The following is a 15358-nucleotide window of genomic DNA, read 5'->3' on the forward strand; positions in this document are numbered from 1 at the left end:
CCTCTTATCCATATATATACTCATTCCAAGTTTCAATGAAATCCGCCACAGCACTTCCAAGATATGGCTCCGGACACAAAAGTGCTGGACGAACGGACGGACGGACGGATGGACAACGCCAAAACAATATTCCTCGGCCTATGGCAGGGGATAACAAGCATAGGTTTAAAGTAATTGTTTTATGTTTTGATCTTTCATGTTTTCAACAGTTTGGTTTTCGGTCACATCAGTCTGTAAACCTCCATGTATTAACACATTTCTGGACTTAGTTGCTCTACCAGTATTAAAGGAACATATTAATTAAGTGAATTGACAACTGCCTGACTTAAATTCAACATAGGGGGGAAATGTCAGTACAAATAAGTTATGTGGCTGAGCCTGGATTTGGACCATCCATCTTCAGACATTTGGTCCAGCGTTCTCCCTACTTACATGTAGTCATACTAGTAAACAAGAGGGTCAAATGAACTGCAGTCTGCTCTCAGCAACTTTTGAAATGTTTTTGTATTTAGGGGACCACATGAACTTAAGCCTCACTCTGGGATATGTTGTATGTGCCTAAAGTGTCTGCACAGATTAGCCTGTGCAATCAGAACAGGATTATCAGGGATGACACTTTCCACTTTTTCTGCTGGTATTGTTCATTTAAAGTAAGAATGCTCTTAGCGAAAACACAGATTAGGCAGAAAGTTTCGTCTCTGATAAGCTTTAGTGGACTGCACAGGTTAATCTGAGATGAAACTTATCGCACATGCATAAAGCCTTGTTGTCCCAGAGCATGGCCTAATCATGATATTCAATGTGCTTCTTACTTTTGAGCATCTTCTTGAATGTTCCCTCTTCCTCACTGTCAGGGTCCTCCAGGGCGGCCGCCTCGTCTCCATTCATCGTCATCAGGTCCTCTCGCAGCTTCTACATGACCGGGAAACAACAATGGAAAGTTATATGAGCCTCTCTTGAAAAGTGGGGCCTTATGCATGTGTGTTAACCCTTTACCACTTAGTTACGTATTTTGATGTGTTTGTATACCCTGAGAAAGTTATGTTCAATTGAAGACCTTTCTTACTAGAATCAAGTTTTAAAGGCTTCATTCCCAACAGTTAGATACTGATGAGCAGCAAATAGCATAAAACCTGTACAGACTGCGAGTTATTCGCAGGCTGTTCTAGTTTTATGCTGGTTGCAAAATCCATTTTCACTTTGCTTCTTATGGGGGAAGGGTTAAGTGGTTTCTGATTTAATTCTGATTCTTTCTTGGGACAACCTCAACCTTTCAAGAATGACAATGGTCTTTTGGGAAAAGTATCCAATATTGCATCTCTCAGCTTCTACAGGAATAAAGAAAACGGATGGTTCTCAAGGTTGGGTTAGAGTAAAGCCTGTGATAGATATTAGAGCAAGCTGTCTTGATAGAACTGCCAAGTTCGATGACAGGGGGATGAGTGTTTTACTGGCAAAAGCTGTTGTGATTATTTGATTGAATTTCATTAAGTCTACGGGAACAGTAAAAAAAAATTAAGTACAGAATTTTAAAGAGTTTTTGTGACAAGCATGCTTTTGCAATTTTCTGTTAAAATATGTTTTAAAACAATCTACACAAAATAATGTACAAAGCTTGCAACTGATTATACAAGAAAATCTGATGCAACAAGTACGCCTGACCATTGCTGTCAAACATACCAGCACTGAGATTCTATACATGTTTAATACCTACCTTAATTCTGTCTTCCACCACATGTTTGTCCTGCTCAGGTGTCAAAGGCCGAGACGGTTTTTCAGTTTTCACCACAACTTTCTTGCTTTCCACCTCTTTCTCTTGTTCATATTCCTTCTTGAGTTGCTTGGCTAATTTCTTACTGTGACTAGATTTCTTCAATTGAAAAGTTGTATCTCCTGCAAAATGAAGACAATTTTCTTTGTGAATGACAAAAATTTGAACTCTGTCCCAAACCGTTGAGAGCAATTGGCCGTAAATAATAAAAGTAGTGTGGTAATTTACTGTAACCATCACTGATTTTTATCAAGCAGATTCTTGTTCTAATGTTGTTGTTTTTGAAGACCCATATCATAAGCTAATTTGCTCTAAATATGAGTGTACCTGTCGCATTATGTGTGAGACAATCAAAGAATGAACAAAAGCATAATCATTATCATCATTGCATAGGCATAAACAGGCAATGTATTAATGTATCAAGCAAACTACATTTAAACAAAATATTTAATATTTTTTAATGAAATAATTTATTCTCCTTTCATTTTTATTCTTTTTCATGTATTGACAGTAATGGGTAACTCCTCTACACACTCGCCCCCCTCTCACCAATATTTTTTTATGAATGTACTAGTCAAACAATTAAGTCTGGTGCTTTTTGGAACATTTAAAAACATCTACTGCAATGTATTAGTCATAAATTGAAGTATTTGTCTATAGTTTCAATAAATTAATACTTTCCCATTGTATGCATTGATTCAGATGTAACTTTTTCATAATAAAATACTACTTGTGCTGCGTTGCCCGTCTATATTTAGTTACAGTACATAGTCTGTAGCAATACGCATGCTTTCCATATTATTGAAAGGGGAAACATTTATCTATAAAATGATATTGGTCTCGCAAAATTTGTCAAATAGAAAATACAAGGCAAATGCTTTGAAAGTTAGCAGTTTTATTTAGCAGACCCAGGGGTTTTTATCTGATTTTGGGGAAAGGGCCTGGCCTTTTTTGAGGGGAAAAAAATCGCGCGAAACACCAGATTTTGGGGGAAAAAATCACACGAAACGCCGGATTTTGGGGAAAATAAGGAAAGTCTTAAATAATCAATTAAGCATATTTTACTGTTTTTAAAACAAATTCAAGGAAACAGAAAATTTAATTATGCAATATTTTTCTTTTTTCTACACTGGATCAGGTTAACTTATATATTTAAAGGTTTAAAAAAAAAAAAAAAAAAAATGTTTTTTTTCTTTTTTTGGAGGGGAAAATGAAATCTAGGGGAAAATTTACCAGCTGAGGGGAACAAAAAATCGGAGGGGAAAGGGCCGATGATCGGCGGGTCACAAAGAAGGAAAAAAAAACCTGAGACCCTATGGGAAATGCGAGCAGGGGTGTCAATTGTCCCAAATTTGAAATCTGGAAAATTAAGCCAGGAGTCTGAGGCCATAGGTCCCCAACAGCTTTAAAGTGTAGAGCCTCCCCTCCCTAAATCCCTATGTTATTGTTCCTTTTTCTATTGTCTTTCTAGTTTCAATTTCTGGTCAGTACAATGCAAAATATTATAAACCAGATCATCCATAACACCGCATGTGTACATGTATTCAGCATTCTATAAAGAATGTAGAAAATAAAGTAAAATCAATGAACCATACCATATCCGAAAACCCCTGTCGGAAAATATACAGTACAGTCCACGCGTTTTCCCCAATTTCCCTCGCTACTCCGCGGACACGCCCGCAGAGGGAGATTAAGAACGTCCCGCCATACGCAGAGTTTGCATGATTGGAGGTTAACGATCGGCAAATTGATAAGCCGACGAGGCGGCCCTCAGCGTTGGGCAACGCGGTGGAAACTCGGTATTTAACGAGATAACCATCAATTTAACTTTGTTTGACTTCCTGATTTTCAAATAAAATTACATTCATTACAAGTACATATTTATATAAAATAATGACATTCAAAACAATGTATTACCAGTAATTATCATTGACCAGTTGCCAAATACGAGATCGCTCCGCCCACTAAGTTGTGTTTTCATTAAACGCTTTATCCTTTACTCCAACAGTCTTTGTTTGTCGGACTATGTGGCCGCAAAAAACGAAATCTTATTGATTATTTCGTGAGTTTGATTGACAGCTGGCAATCATGGACCAAATCGGCAGAGTGACATTCACACATGTTAATCCTTTTTGTCAAAACACCACAGACATCAGTCTACACAATAGGTCAGTAGACAAGCTTTGCGTGTTTTCATAACGCCGAACACTTAATCCAGTTCCGTCCAGATGTTCTCTTTAATCAGTATACAGTACAATAACTGTTTCAATAATTACTCTACTAAAATACCGTAACGATAAAGATAGGCGTGTTTGAATTGAAATTTATTTGGAGAAAATATCAAATTATTCGCGATATAATTGTGTTAAAAAATATCAAAGAAACTTTTAACCAAAATCAACAGAATTCAGTGTTCTCTGCGTTACAAAGTTTGTATAAAAAAATCAATACACGCACGCTTTCCACACATAAACCTTGAACTTGTACATTGCAGCATAATTTTCGCGCCCTTTTGTCTGGAAATATACATGATGACTGTATATTGGAAGCATTTGTTAACGTTGTGTTAATATAAAAAATCGGAATGGTGTTTCGGATTACAAACTATTATTCTCATTTGGAAATTTAACGGAACATTTATTCTTGTGTTATATGTGTTATGAATTAAATATTAATTTGTCAAAACACTTTACGTGTCGTATATTCATTCATATTGTAGACATACCTGTGAATAAAAATATATATTAATTTTTTATACAATTATCTTTATTCTTATAAGCCACAGTATTTAAACAATTTTTAATTACAATGTTTTTATTTTTGGCATGCACAGTAGCACACTGCTACCGTGGTGTCGCGTGGCAGTGTCCTGATAAGAACGGAAATTGTCTTCATTTACCGACTAGGCTTTTGTAATAAACGCCGCGGGTAATAGATAACTCGGCAGAACGCTGAGCGTTTTAGCGAGTACACACCTTGCCTTCCCCGCCGCGGAATCACTCTCTAGCAGACAAATGCCCTGCGGAGGGAGCGAGTTTTTTGGGGAAAACGCGTGGACTGTACTGTATCAAGATACATCTTTTGCACACTAAATAAAATATGTATATCGTTTGATTGAAGAAATAGAAAACCAGTAACCTAGCAAATACGCAATCAATATATAATTTGGTTAACATATTGTTTTACAATATCAGGGATTTCAATAGACGCAGAATCCTGCGTTTTGACGCGAGCAAATTAAAAATGACTCGTTTTTGACGCAACCCGTTTTTCTGCTGTGCGTCATTTTGACGCATCAAAAAGTCAGTTAACATATCGAGTTCCATGGTAATAAATCCCGCTGTGCTTCTCATTGAAATTAATGTATCAGAATTTGAAACTCGGTCTATAATCGAGAGAATACCCCGGGCGTTGTTCATCTTATCTCATCTCTTCCAATACACATGTCACCGTCTAAATAGTGCGTGCGCACTAACTGGGTAATTAGTAGCTGTGATTACGTGATAATTGATTGACCATCCGATAATTGCAGAGTTTTCTGCAGACTTTGCAGACGGCAAGGTTAAAGAAAGTCGGCCAAAATAAAAAAAATTGATCAAAGGTCTATTAATTACGTAGATCCACTATTCAGTCCAGCGAGTTTTGTCAGTTTGTTAATCTACCGATAATTACGAGTAACACCCATATATCTTATATAAACTGGAATACCAGTTAATTTTTTTTATACTAACAAGTCATAATACTACACATAAACATTGAGAAAACACATTATTTCGATTATATATAAATTATCCGAGTAGAATTAAATTTCTACGTCATGACTTTCGACATTGTAAATCGCTGACGTATTGTAAATTAAATTATAACCCGCATTTAATTCAAAGCTGGCACTCCAAATTACAAGTAATGGTGATTCAATAATGGAGAAAGCATTAACTGGATTTAACAAACATTTGATAAGGTTTGTTAAACCAGAAAACAAGAATGAAAATTTGGATTATTAAATTTAAACTACTACAGGTAAGGCATTCTTAAGTGTACATATTTCGGACATGTATAGTATTCAGATAAACAGTAATAGATAGACTAGATGTTCCATGCATTTAGATTGTGTTTTGTTACAAAAGCTATCATAGGGATGATGATAATATAATGACGATAAATATGTGATGAAAAGGTGCTACCATATATCATAAATTACTTAAATGTGTTAAAAGACTTAAATGTGTTATGATGAAGTAGATTTTAATGATCATTTATTGTTTTTACAAATAAACATAGTATAGTGATAGAAATAATAAAAGTTGTGAAATGAAAAACTTAATGTGGATATTGTTCGCACAAATTATTTATGTTTTGTCATTATCTTTGTGTACCATTAAAAAATGTTGTGTTATGTATCATGGTATTGTTATTTAATAAAGCAGTATAACTTTTTAAGATATTGTGTTACTCTTAGAGCATATGTTTATAAAAAAAAAACATGAATAATACAGACAAAAACACAATAAACGCGATTCGAAATTGACCCCAGCATTTTTCAATTTGACTCCTCAAAATTTCAGTCCAGGGGTCATGGACTCCTGGTTTTTAAAATCTATTGAAATCCCTGAATATGCTTTTGCAGTGCTTTGCTTTGCTAATTGATATTTTTAATACGGGCAAAAGCCCGCGAAGCGAGCGTTGACCGTTCATACATATGGGAATTTAGACATAAAATTACATAAGAATACCACATATGGATACGTCTCAAAAAAATTTGCCATGCGACATATATTTTCGCGATGCTATTTATGACCTTGAACAAATCAAAAACACTTTGACATATGCTAAATCACATGTAAATACATACCTCAGGAAAAGTTATATCAATGACATCATAATTGTGTAGCGCATCGCACTAAATATTCTCGCATTATTTGTTTTTGTTCGCAACCGTTCCAGAATTAAGTCATTACTCAATTATCTCCCCTAAATGCTCTTCTTCAGTGGGTATAAGCCGAAGACTGGTTCACTACATATAGTGACAGTCTTTACCAAACACAATTTAGGTGAACATAACCCGTCTTTAATATATTGCCGAATTTCAGATTTCTGTCGAATTTATTTGCTTTGATCTTTTCGATATCTTATTGTTATTATTATCCTGACAAATCACAAACGCGTGTTAAAAAATTATTTGTTTTAAACATTATAGTTGGCATCTCTATTCTTCCAGTATTCTCCCGGTATTTCAATAACGACACCCTACTGTTTGTCAGAATTTGTGACGCATTTTCAATTCGCTCTCAGAACGAAAGTTTACGTGTGATCATGAGCAATATTCTGGTAAGTTGTCGTTGTTATCCACCAGAAACACATTTATTCACAAAATTTAAAGATACTCCGATCTAACTTTTTAGTATTTTAGCTTAAATTGTTAACGTATTTACACCTCGTCTGCTCGCACTTTACCGATATCCCGAAAGGTTACATATCACTATAATTAGTTTAGGCCTAAAACCACAAAATCCGATACCGTTGGATTTTCATACCAGGGTCTTCCCCAGGCCATTTTAGCGCCCCTTGCCGGGGCGCTTGAATTTCGAAATCAGAGTCCCCGGGGCGCTTGAAATTTTCCGATCAGAGTATTCTTCAGAAAAAGAAAGTGGAGATTGTCCAAAAAAATCAAGGTTTCCCTATCAGTGTATCAATATTCCCTGTTTTAAAAGAGCACTCGGTACCTACTTTCACAAGTTATCGCCATAAACACCACATGGGGTAATCCACTGATAAGAGAATAGCATGACGCGCGTATCGATTATTCTAGCCACATTACACGGTCATTTAAATGCTGACAAGGATGTATCTGGTAACTTTCCAGTCGTCAAACTGTGAAGTTCATCGTCCAATCGGTTACGCGAATGCTTATGAGGGCGGGGTTAACTATCGTACCATTATTTTTGATTGACGTCGGGCATAAAGTAAGAGTTTATCGCAGCTTGATTAGTAAGAAGTTGTACCATTTGAGTAATATAAACCGGTAATTAGTACAGTACAGAACATTAAAGACGGTTTCGGGCATCATCATCACACCTTTTTACTGTAAACAAGTGTTACCTATGACTCATAATTAATACGAGAAATTAATTGCAAGTGGTAAACAATTAATTATTATAGCGAGTAAGTTGTGCAAATGACCCCCGGTTACAATTATGTGATAACAATTTATTTAATTCCAGTACATGTATATTTCAACATGTCCATTAATAGAACTGATTAACCTCGTTTTTCTGATATTTATTCGACACGTAATGCGCTTTAACAAATTTTCGTTGAATAAATTACGCACACTTGTAAATGTTTCGTCCGATAATCGATAGTTAGAAGACTGATGATGGCAACCGGCCGTGATCCTCGTGGACAACGTGAATTTCATGCATAATTCCGTCAAAACATTTATTCGACTCGTAAAGTGTTTAAACAAATTATCGTTGAATTTATAACGCAACGGTTAATATTTGTTGAAATCTCAAATGGGAATAATTAAATTTGTAATCCGAAACCCATTCCCGTAAGTCGATGTTAACGCGTTTTTAATCCGAAACACACTTCCGAATGTAAATGTTACCGCAACGTTAAATATTTTTGCTTCAAATTAGCAGTGCAAATTTATTTTGTGTCGAATCTTTTTCTCAATTAAAAAGAGCGCGAAAATTATGCAGCATGTACAACGTCGCGTCTATTGCATACAAATGGCGTGTATTGAGCGTTTTAACAAGCACACAACATGTCAGGGGATTGACGCATATTCAGAGGCAATATTTCATCAAATCTATAAATAGTCACTTAAAAAATGGCAAGGTTTGTGTTAAAGAAATAACTGAAAGCCTTTATCGTAAATATTTACCAGAAAGAGATTGATAAAAACGGAATAAACGGGATTATCGGATAATAAATAGAAACTTGAAAAATAGTAAGTATACAGTAATAGAGTCGGGTTGAAACGGATGTATTGGGGAATCGTTCGAGTCGGGATTTTACTATCTGTGCGGAAAAGTTTTAAAACAATTAAACAATATAAAAAAATATATTTAAATGACTGGGGGATTTTTTTGAAGAGTCATAGCGCACCAAATGACGTCTTTTGACGCTGTTTTTCTTTGAGTTATAATGCACCACAGAACGTGAATTGACACGTTAAATTAAAAAAAAATCAACGTCGGGGGGGGGGACACCCCTCCCAAACCCACCCCCGATCCGCCCCGGGGCGCCTGAAAAAAATCCTGGGGAAGGCACTGCATACCACAATCTTACGTAAAAAATCTTCCAGATTCGAAATCAACAAAAAACAAGACATTTATAAATTGTCTGCATTATTGATCAAATTTTAAGATATTTGTTGGTTTTCCGTTTTTAGAAGCTGTTCTGCCAAGGCAAGAGATGGGCATCATACAAGCCATTCTATCCAGCAAAACTGACAGTTTTGGTTTACAGAAATCAACAAAGGAGGGATTCCTGAACTATCAAAATTTCCAAGCTATACACTCAGTTATTATCTTTGGTGATCTTTATTGGTTCTGTTTGTTTACTTGGATGGAACATGTGTGAACTTTTATAGAACTTTGAAAAGTCTATATATGTATATCTATAACCAAAAATCAGCTATGGTTTATATAATAATAAGATCAGATGTGCAAACAATGTCAAAGGGTTGTTAAATTAACAATTTGAAGGCAATTATGCTGAAAAAAATATGAAAGTTTCCATGCAAATTCTGTCTGTATATCGACAAGTGTCTGCCGATAAATGTCAAACTAGAAATACAAAACTTACCACAAGTATGTAAAAGCACTAAGTAACTGTGATCATTTTTAGTAAGATAGTGTAATTCTAAACAGTAGCAAATAGCTTGTTTAGTAAATGCATAATGCAATTAATATGATTTCCGTTCTATTGTGTAATTAATAAATTGGTTGTTACTTGTTAATCCATGATTTTGATGGCTAGTACAAAACCAGCAATGTTAATTTTGTAAAAGGTAATACAATAACACCACTTTGTAATTTCATATACGTAAATATTATTGGAATGTAGGTTGATGACAGTGTTTTAGTTTTACTTATTTTGTAACTATTATTTAATGTGCAAATAAATGATGTGAAGTTTTTTGTATCTCCACACAATACCACATACCTTTTTATATATGTACTGTGTTATTTGAATGTTTAAATTAAAAAATATGGATGATATAACATGATGCATTCTAATATTTGCATTCAAATTGTAACTATAGAGCTAATATATGCAGTTTAGACTGTGATTTTAGAATTGCTACAAAATGGCTAGTTTTTTAGTGGCGACAAAATTTAAACTCTTCAACAATAGTTTGCGAAAGAAAATTTGAAACCTGCAAGATACCTGTATTTATTAAATATTTTAATTGCGAAACAAGTGTGTTGTTATGCTGTTACACCACGGACTCTAGATTACATCAATATACACTCCGTGGTTACACATAATTATACATTGATAATAAATAAGAAGACAATTAGTGGTGTTAACGTTTCCCAACAGTAGAAATCATTCTTCTGATGAAGTCAGTGATATACAGACGAAAGCTCCATGTATGGCTTTCAATACGTAGTGTGTGTTATTTGACAGTCTAAAACTTATTGGATTAAAATCCTGTCAAATTTGTCAATCAAAATTGATTTGACACATCACATGATTTTGATTATGTTAAATCAGTGTACTGTATGCTAAATGCAACTGCTTTAGCAAGCTGTCAAGTTGAATTGAGACATTTGATGAAACAAACTGTTTCCTGGGTAGGACCAGTACTTAGTGTCTATATGACGTACCATGACGTCGAAAGTCTACAAGACCTACTAGGTAGAACGAGAAATGTACTTAGACGTACAATTTTCACCGACCCTTGAGTGTTAGCCAATCAGAAGACACCTTACGTCTGTTGCTTTTAGAGATATTTGACATTGAAAATTATTATTATTTATACCGAATTATGCGACTATCGCCCGCTTACTCATAGATAGTGTATGATTTATTAAACATTATTATTATTATAATTTATACCAAATTATGCGACTATCGACCGCTAACTCATAGATATTGTGCGTATTTGTTGACCTGGCGTGGCTGAATTAACCTCTGACATACGCAAGTTATGGTTATCACAAAATACGACCAACGGGGAGGTTATAATACATTATTTATCCCGTTATGCTTGGTAACTGTTTGGTTACAGTTGGGAATTTCCTACACAGTAATGCGCTGGACGGTCGTGATACTCCGCCCCGCATGATCAATAAATACTCACAATATGCTGAATAATTTTAATTTTAAAAAGGTAACAATTGAATCTTCTTCAAATTTGTATATAATAATCTATTTTAATGCATTAAATACTTGAAACTTCTATGTGTTGAATTTTTGCCATTCTGATATTTTTATTCATTTTGTTCTCAATTAAAAAAGTGATTTTAAACAATTTTTATGAATAAATCTGAAGGACAAGTGGCTCAAGAGACTAGTGTTTTGATTGGCTGTTCAGAAAATGTGTACATAGAAGTACAAACATGTATGTCGAAGTACAAATTGTACTTTGACGTACAAATATATACTTCGAAGTGTATTTTATATTTATGTCGACGTACAATAATTGTACTTCGACGTACATTTCTCTTTTTAACTTGTAGGTCTTCTTGACTTTCAACCCAAATAGTACGCCATTTGTCTTTAGGGTTATCTAAAGAATGCTCCCACTTAAGGGATCAATACAGAGACCTCCCAGTGACTAAGCCAGTTAGCAGACACCCCATCCACTATACCACAGACACCGAACCAGCTATAAATTCCTGTGGCTAGAAAACAAAAAATATATAAGATGCTAGATCTTTAAGCTTGGAACAAGTAACTCGTTTTAAGATTGATTTTTTGGACGCATTACTTAATTATTGCAACAATTATAATATTTTGAACACAATCATGTCCATATATTTATTAAAAATACATGGTTATCAAAAAAACTTAAAAAGCTTTTGCCCGTAAATTAGGTAGCACCTATAATCATATTACGGAATGCTGAGGATGCTTTAACAATATTTGTTCTCAAACAATTGATCGCACACTCGAACAACTTTTTCCCTACGCCCCCACCCCACCCCACCCCTACAAAAAAAACTCATCGGATTTAAAGGATGTCTAAATCGACCCTGGACGGCTCAAATCCGGATTTACAGAATGATCCGGACAATGCCACCCCTGTGCGAATAATGTAAGTCGCGAAAACGTATACCTTCTTCGTGGTCAAAACTCAGCACGGAGGAAGATTTCGGTATTTTGTCTTTCTTTTGCTCCTTAGGCTTTTTCGGCTCAGGAAGGATTTGAATATGGTCGAGGTTATCTACTGTTTCCATCTGATTGCCATTTTTTTCTTCATCAGAATCGCTGGTCGCGACTCTTTGGCGAAAATTTCTTTTCGGTTTCTTGAACATCGACGCCATTTTCTCATCAGCGGGAACAGTGAAAAACGTTGCTTTAGGCTACACTACACTAATATCGACGTGTTTGAACAACTGGCACGATATTAGACAAAATATTTTTTTATTCCTAAAAAGGGAAAGCTAATGTATTCAGATACTGATTCAGACGTTAAATTGTTAGGGTGCAGGATCACATTACTTTGTGGGTTTAACGCTCAAACGGATTAAAACACTCCGGTTAAAGGTGCTTTTTTCTCAAATACCTTTCTTAAATATTTGTTTCTTAAGAATTTCAACTAGTGCAAAAAAGACAGTTTTATGCTGATTATGGCAATCTGAAATACATCATAAATACTTTATTTAATAAGCATGTGTTCTTAGCCAATATTTCGATATTTAAAGAATTTATGTACAAAGTAATGCTTCATGCAACGTGAATTTTTGTTTGCAGACTTATTAAATGATTTATTCTTAAAGTTAAAGCTTAAGATATCGGCACAAACTGCAAGACACAATGTCTTTTATGCACTTTTTTTTTTCAAATGTATTTCAATGACTTGAGACATTTGCAAAAATAAATTTCTCAGCGGTGTGTTTACATTCTGTCTAGCCCGTGTGTAAACCCGTGTATTCACCGTTGATCATGCACCCTGATTGTGGTAGTTTTGAATATAAAACGAATCGAGACATTTTAACTCCACGAACTTTAAATATGACAATATAGTTATGAACAATCAACTGTTCGCTCTGTAGCGACAATGCATTTGGTTAAAAGTTAAAGCAAACTGTAACCTTTAACCTTAAAAAATAGAACACAAACCGTAGTTGTTGAAGGTCATAAATCAAACTCAGCCCCGGTCATGTCAGGTGTACCCCAAGGGTCTGTACCGGGGCCCTGTTTATTTCTAGCCTACATCAACGACCTTCCAGATTCATTAAAAAGTAGGATGCGACTCTTTGCAGATGATACGGTGGTCTACCTCACCATAAATAAAGAAAATGACTGTAACATTCTTTAAAATGACCTACACAAATTAGAAAAATGGGAAGAAAACTGGTCTATGGAATTTAATCCTGATAAGTGTGAAGTGATAAGAATAACTAAAAAGAAAAAGATAATTAATTTCCCCTATAAACTTAACAATATAGAACTAAAAACAACAGACAAAGCAAAATACCTTGGCCTAGCCATAAGCAATGATTTCAACTGGAAAACACATATAAATAACATAACAACCAAAGCTACTAATTCACTAAAATTTATCAAGAGAAAAGTCAAAACAAATAATAAACAAATGAAAGAAACAGCATACAAAACATATGTTAGACCGCAACTGGAATATCGTTCTTCAATTTGGCATCCATGGCAAAAAAACTTAACTTATCAAGTAGAGAGAGTGCAAAGATCAGCAGCCCGTTATGTGTTTAATGACTACCATTACCCCAGTAGCGTTTCTCAGATGTTAAAGACATTAAATTGGCAAACTTTAGAACAAAGAAGAATAAACACATCCTTGACACTACTCTATAAAATTGAAAATTATCATATCTATGTAGACCACCAACATCTTACAATAACAAGAAATCTTAATTTCCTAGTACCCTTCTCTAGAACTACATATCATCAAAACTCTTTTTTCCCCAAGGACAATCAGGTATTGGAATGACCTCCCATACAACGTTAAGAGCAGTATCAGCCTCAGTCAGTTTACTGCAGGCTTGGCAACTGTCTCGAAATAAATATTAGTATCTTGTTTTTATACTTTTATCATTAGTCAATGTAAAATCTTTGACATCGCTCGTCACCATGTTATTTCGTATGTCACTTAACATCACTTTCATGTACTACTGTATATATTTTTTCTTAACACGTGATTTTAACATTTCGCTGTCCCCAGACAGTCGCCTTCCTGTCATAGTCAGCAATTGACTGTAAGAAGTAATGAAGTAGAAGTAGAAGTTATTTTATGCCTGTTATCTTATTATGTTATTGCGGTAAGTGTTCTTACATTGCAATTTTGCTTTTTGTAAGATTTGTACATGCTTTGTATTATTTTGTACACAATTATCTAGATTTTTATAAGGTTTTACCTTCAAATGACAGTCGGATTACTTTGAAGTTACTTAGTTAATTATCTTGTTATTCGTAATGTGCGTTATCATCATCATCGTCGACGTCGGCGTGGTCCTCCTCCTCATCCTCCTCCTCATCACCACCACCACCACCACCACCACCACCACCACCACCACCACCACCACCACCACCACCACCACCACCACCACCACAACCACCACCACCACCACCACCACCACCACCACCACCACCACCACCACCACCACCACCACCACCACCACCACCACCACCACCACCACCACCACCACCACCACCACCACCACCACCACCACCACCACCACCACCACAACCACCACCACCACCACCACCACCACCACCACCACCACCACCACCACCACCACCACCACCACCACCACCACCACCACCACCACCACCACCATCACCACCATCACCACCACCACCACCACCACCACCACCACCACAACCACCACAATCATCAGCAGCAGCAGCATTAAAGCTTGTTGAATTGTAGAGGCTTGTAATTGCACATTATGGCTGTTATCAAACATGGGTTGCCTGTCGATAATTTTGTTTCTTTCTGTCTAACCTTGATTTGGAGTGTTCATGTGGCTTTAATATGACGACGGATTGATCCAGTTCCTTTAGCTATACTATATGTTCCTTTCGCTATTCTTTGCGTCTTTAGCTTTACTATATGTGTCTTTACCTGTCTTATATGATCTTTTGCGTTCGAATGTTTTGTTGGAGTTTCATACGTTTTGCGACAGTATTTCAGCCATATCAAGGCGGTCACTTAACAAACTAAAACTTTGAAATGGTAAGGTGGTTTCCCACTAACAAGTGCATATATTAACGCCTGAAACTGACGACTGTCTTACGTGAATCAGAGGTATGGGAACAATGAACGTAGAACGAATTTCATGATATTGTATGGGCAAATTTATAAAAGGAGTACGATTTAGAGTAATTCTTTCTTGGTAATACATTTTTAGAAGATAATGTAATTAC

At 35.6% G+C, this 15358-nt stretch overlaps 1 protein-coding gene across 1 annotated transcript in view; it reads right to left on the reverse strand.

Moving 5' to 3' along the window:
• LOC127851507 (PAX3- and PAX7-binding protein 1-like) overlaps positions 1-12292 on the reverse strand; it is a 34797-nt gene extending 22505 nt beyond the window's left edge. The window contains exons 1-3 of the mRNA XM_052385314.1: positions 12069-12292; positions 1715-1893; positions 813-912 (exon numbers count right to left, since the gene is read on the reverse strand). Coding sequence (XP_052241274.1) covers positions 813-912; positions 1715-1893; positions 12069-12276 — 487 coding nt within the window. The 5' untranslated portion in view covers positions 12277-12292. The remainder of the gene's footprint in view (positions 1-812; positions 913-1714; positions 1894-12068) is intronic.
• Between the last annotated feature and the right edge of the window lie 3066 nt (positions 12293-15358).

Source organism: Dreissena polymorpha, chromosome 11, assembly GCF_020536995.1.
Source record: "Dreissena polymorpha isolate Duluth1 chromosome 11, UMN_Dpol_1.0, whole genome shotgun sequence".
NCBI classification, from domain to species: domain Eukaryota; kingdom Metazoa; phylum Mollusca; class Bivalvia; order Myida; family Dreissenidae; genus Dreissena; species Dreissena polymorpha.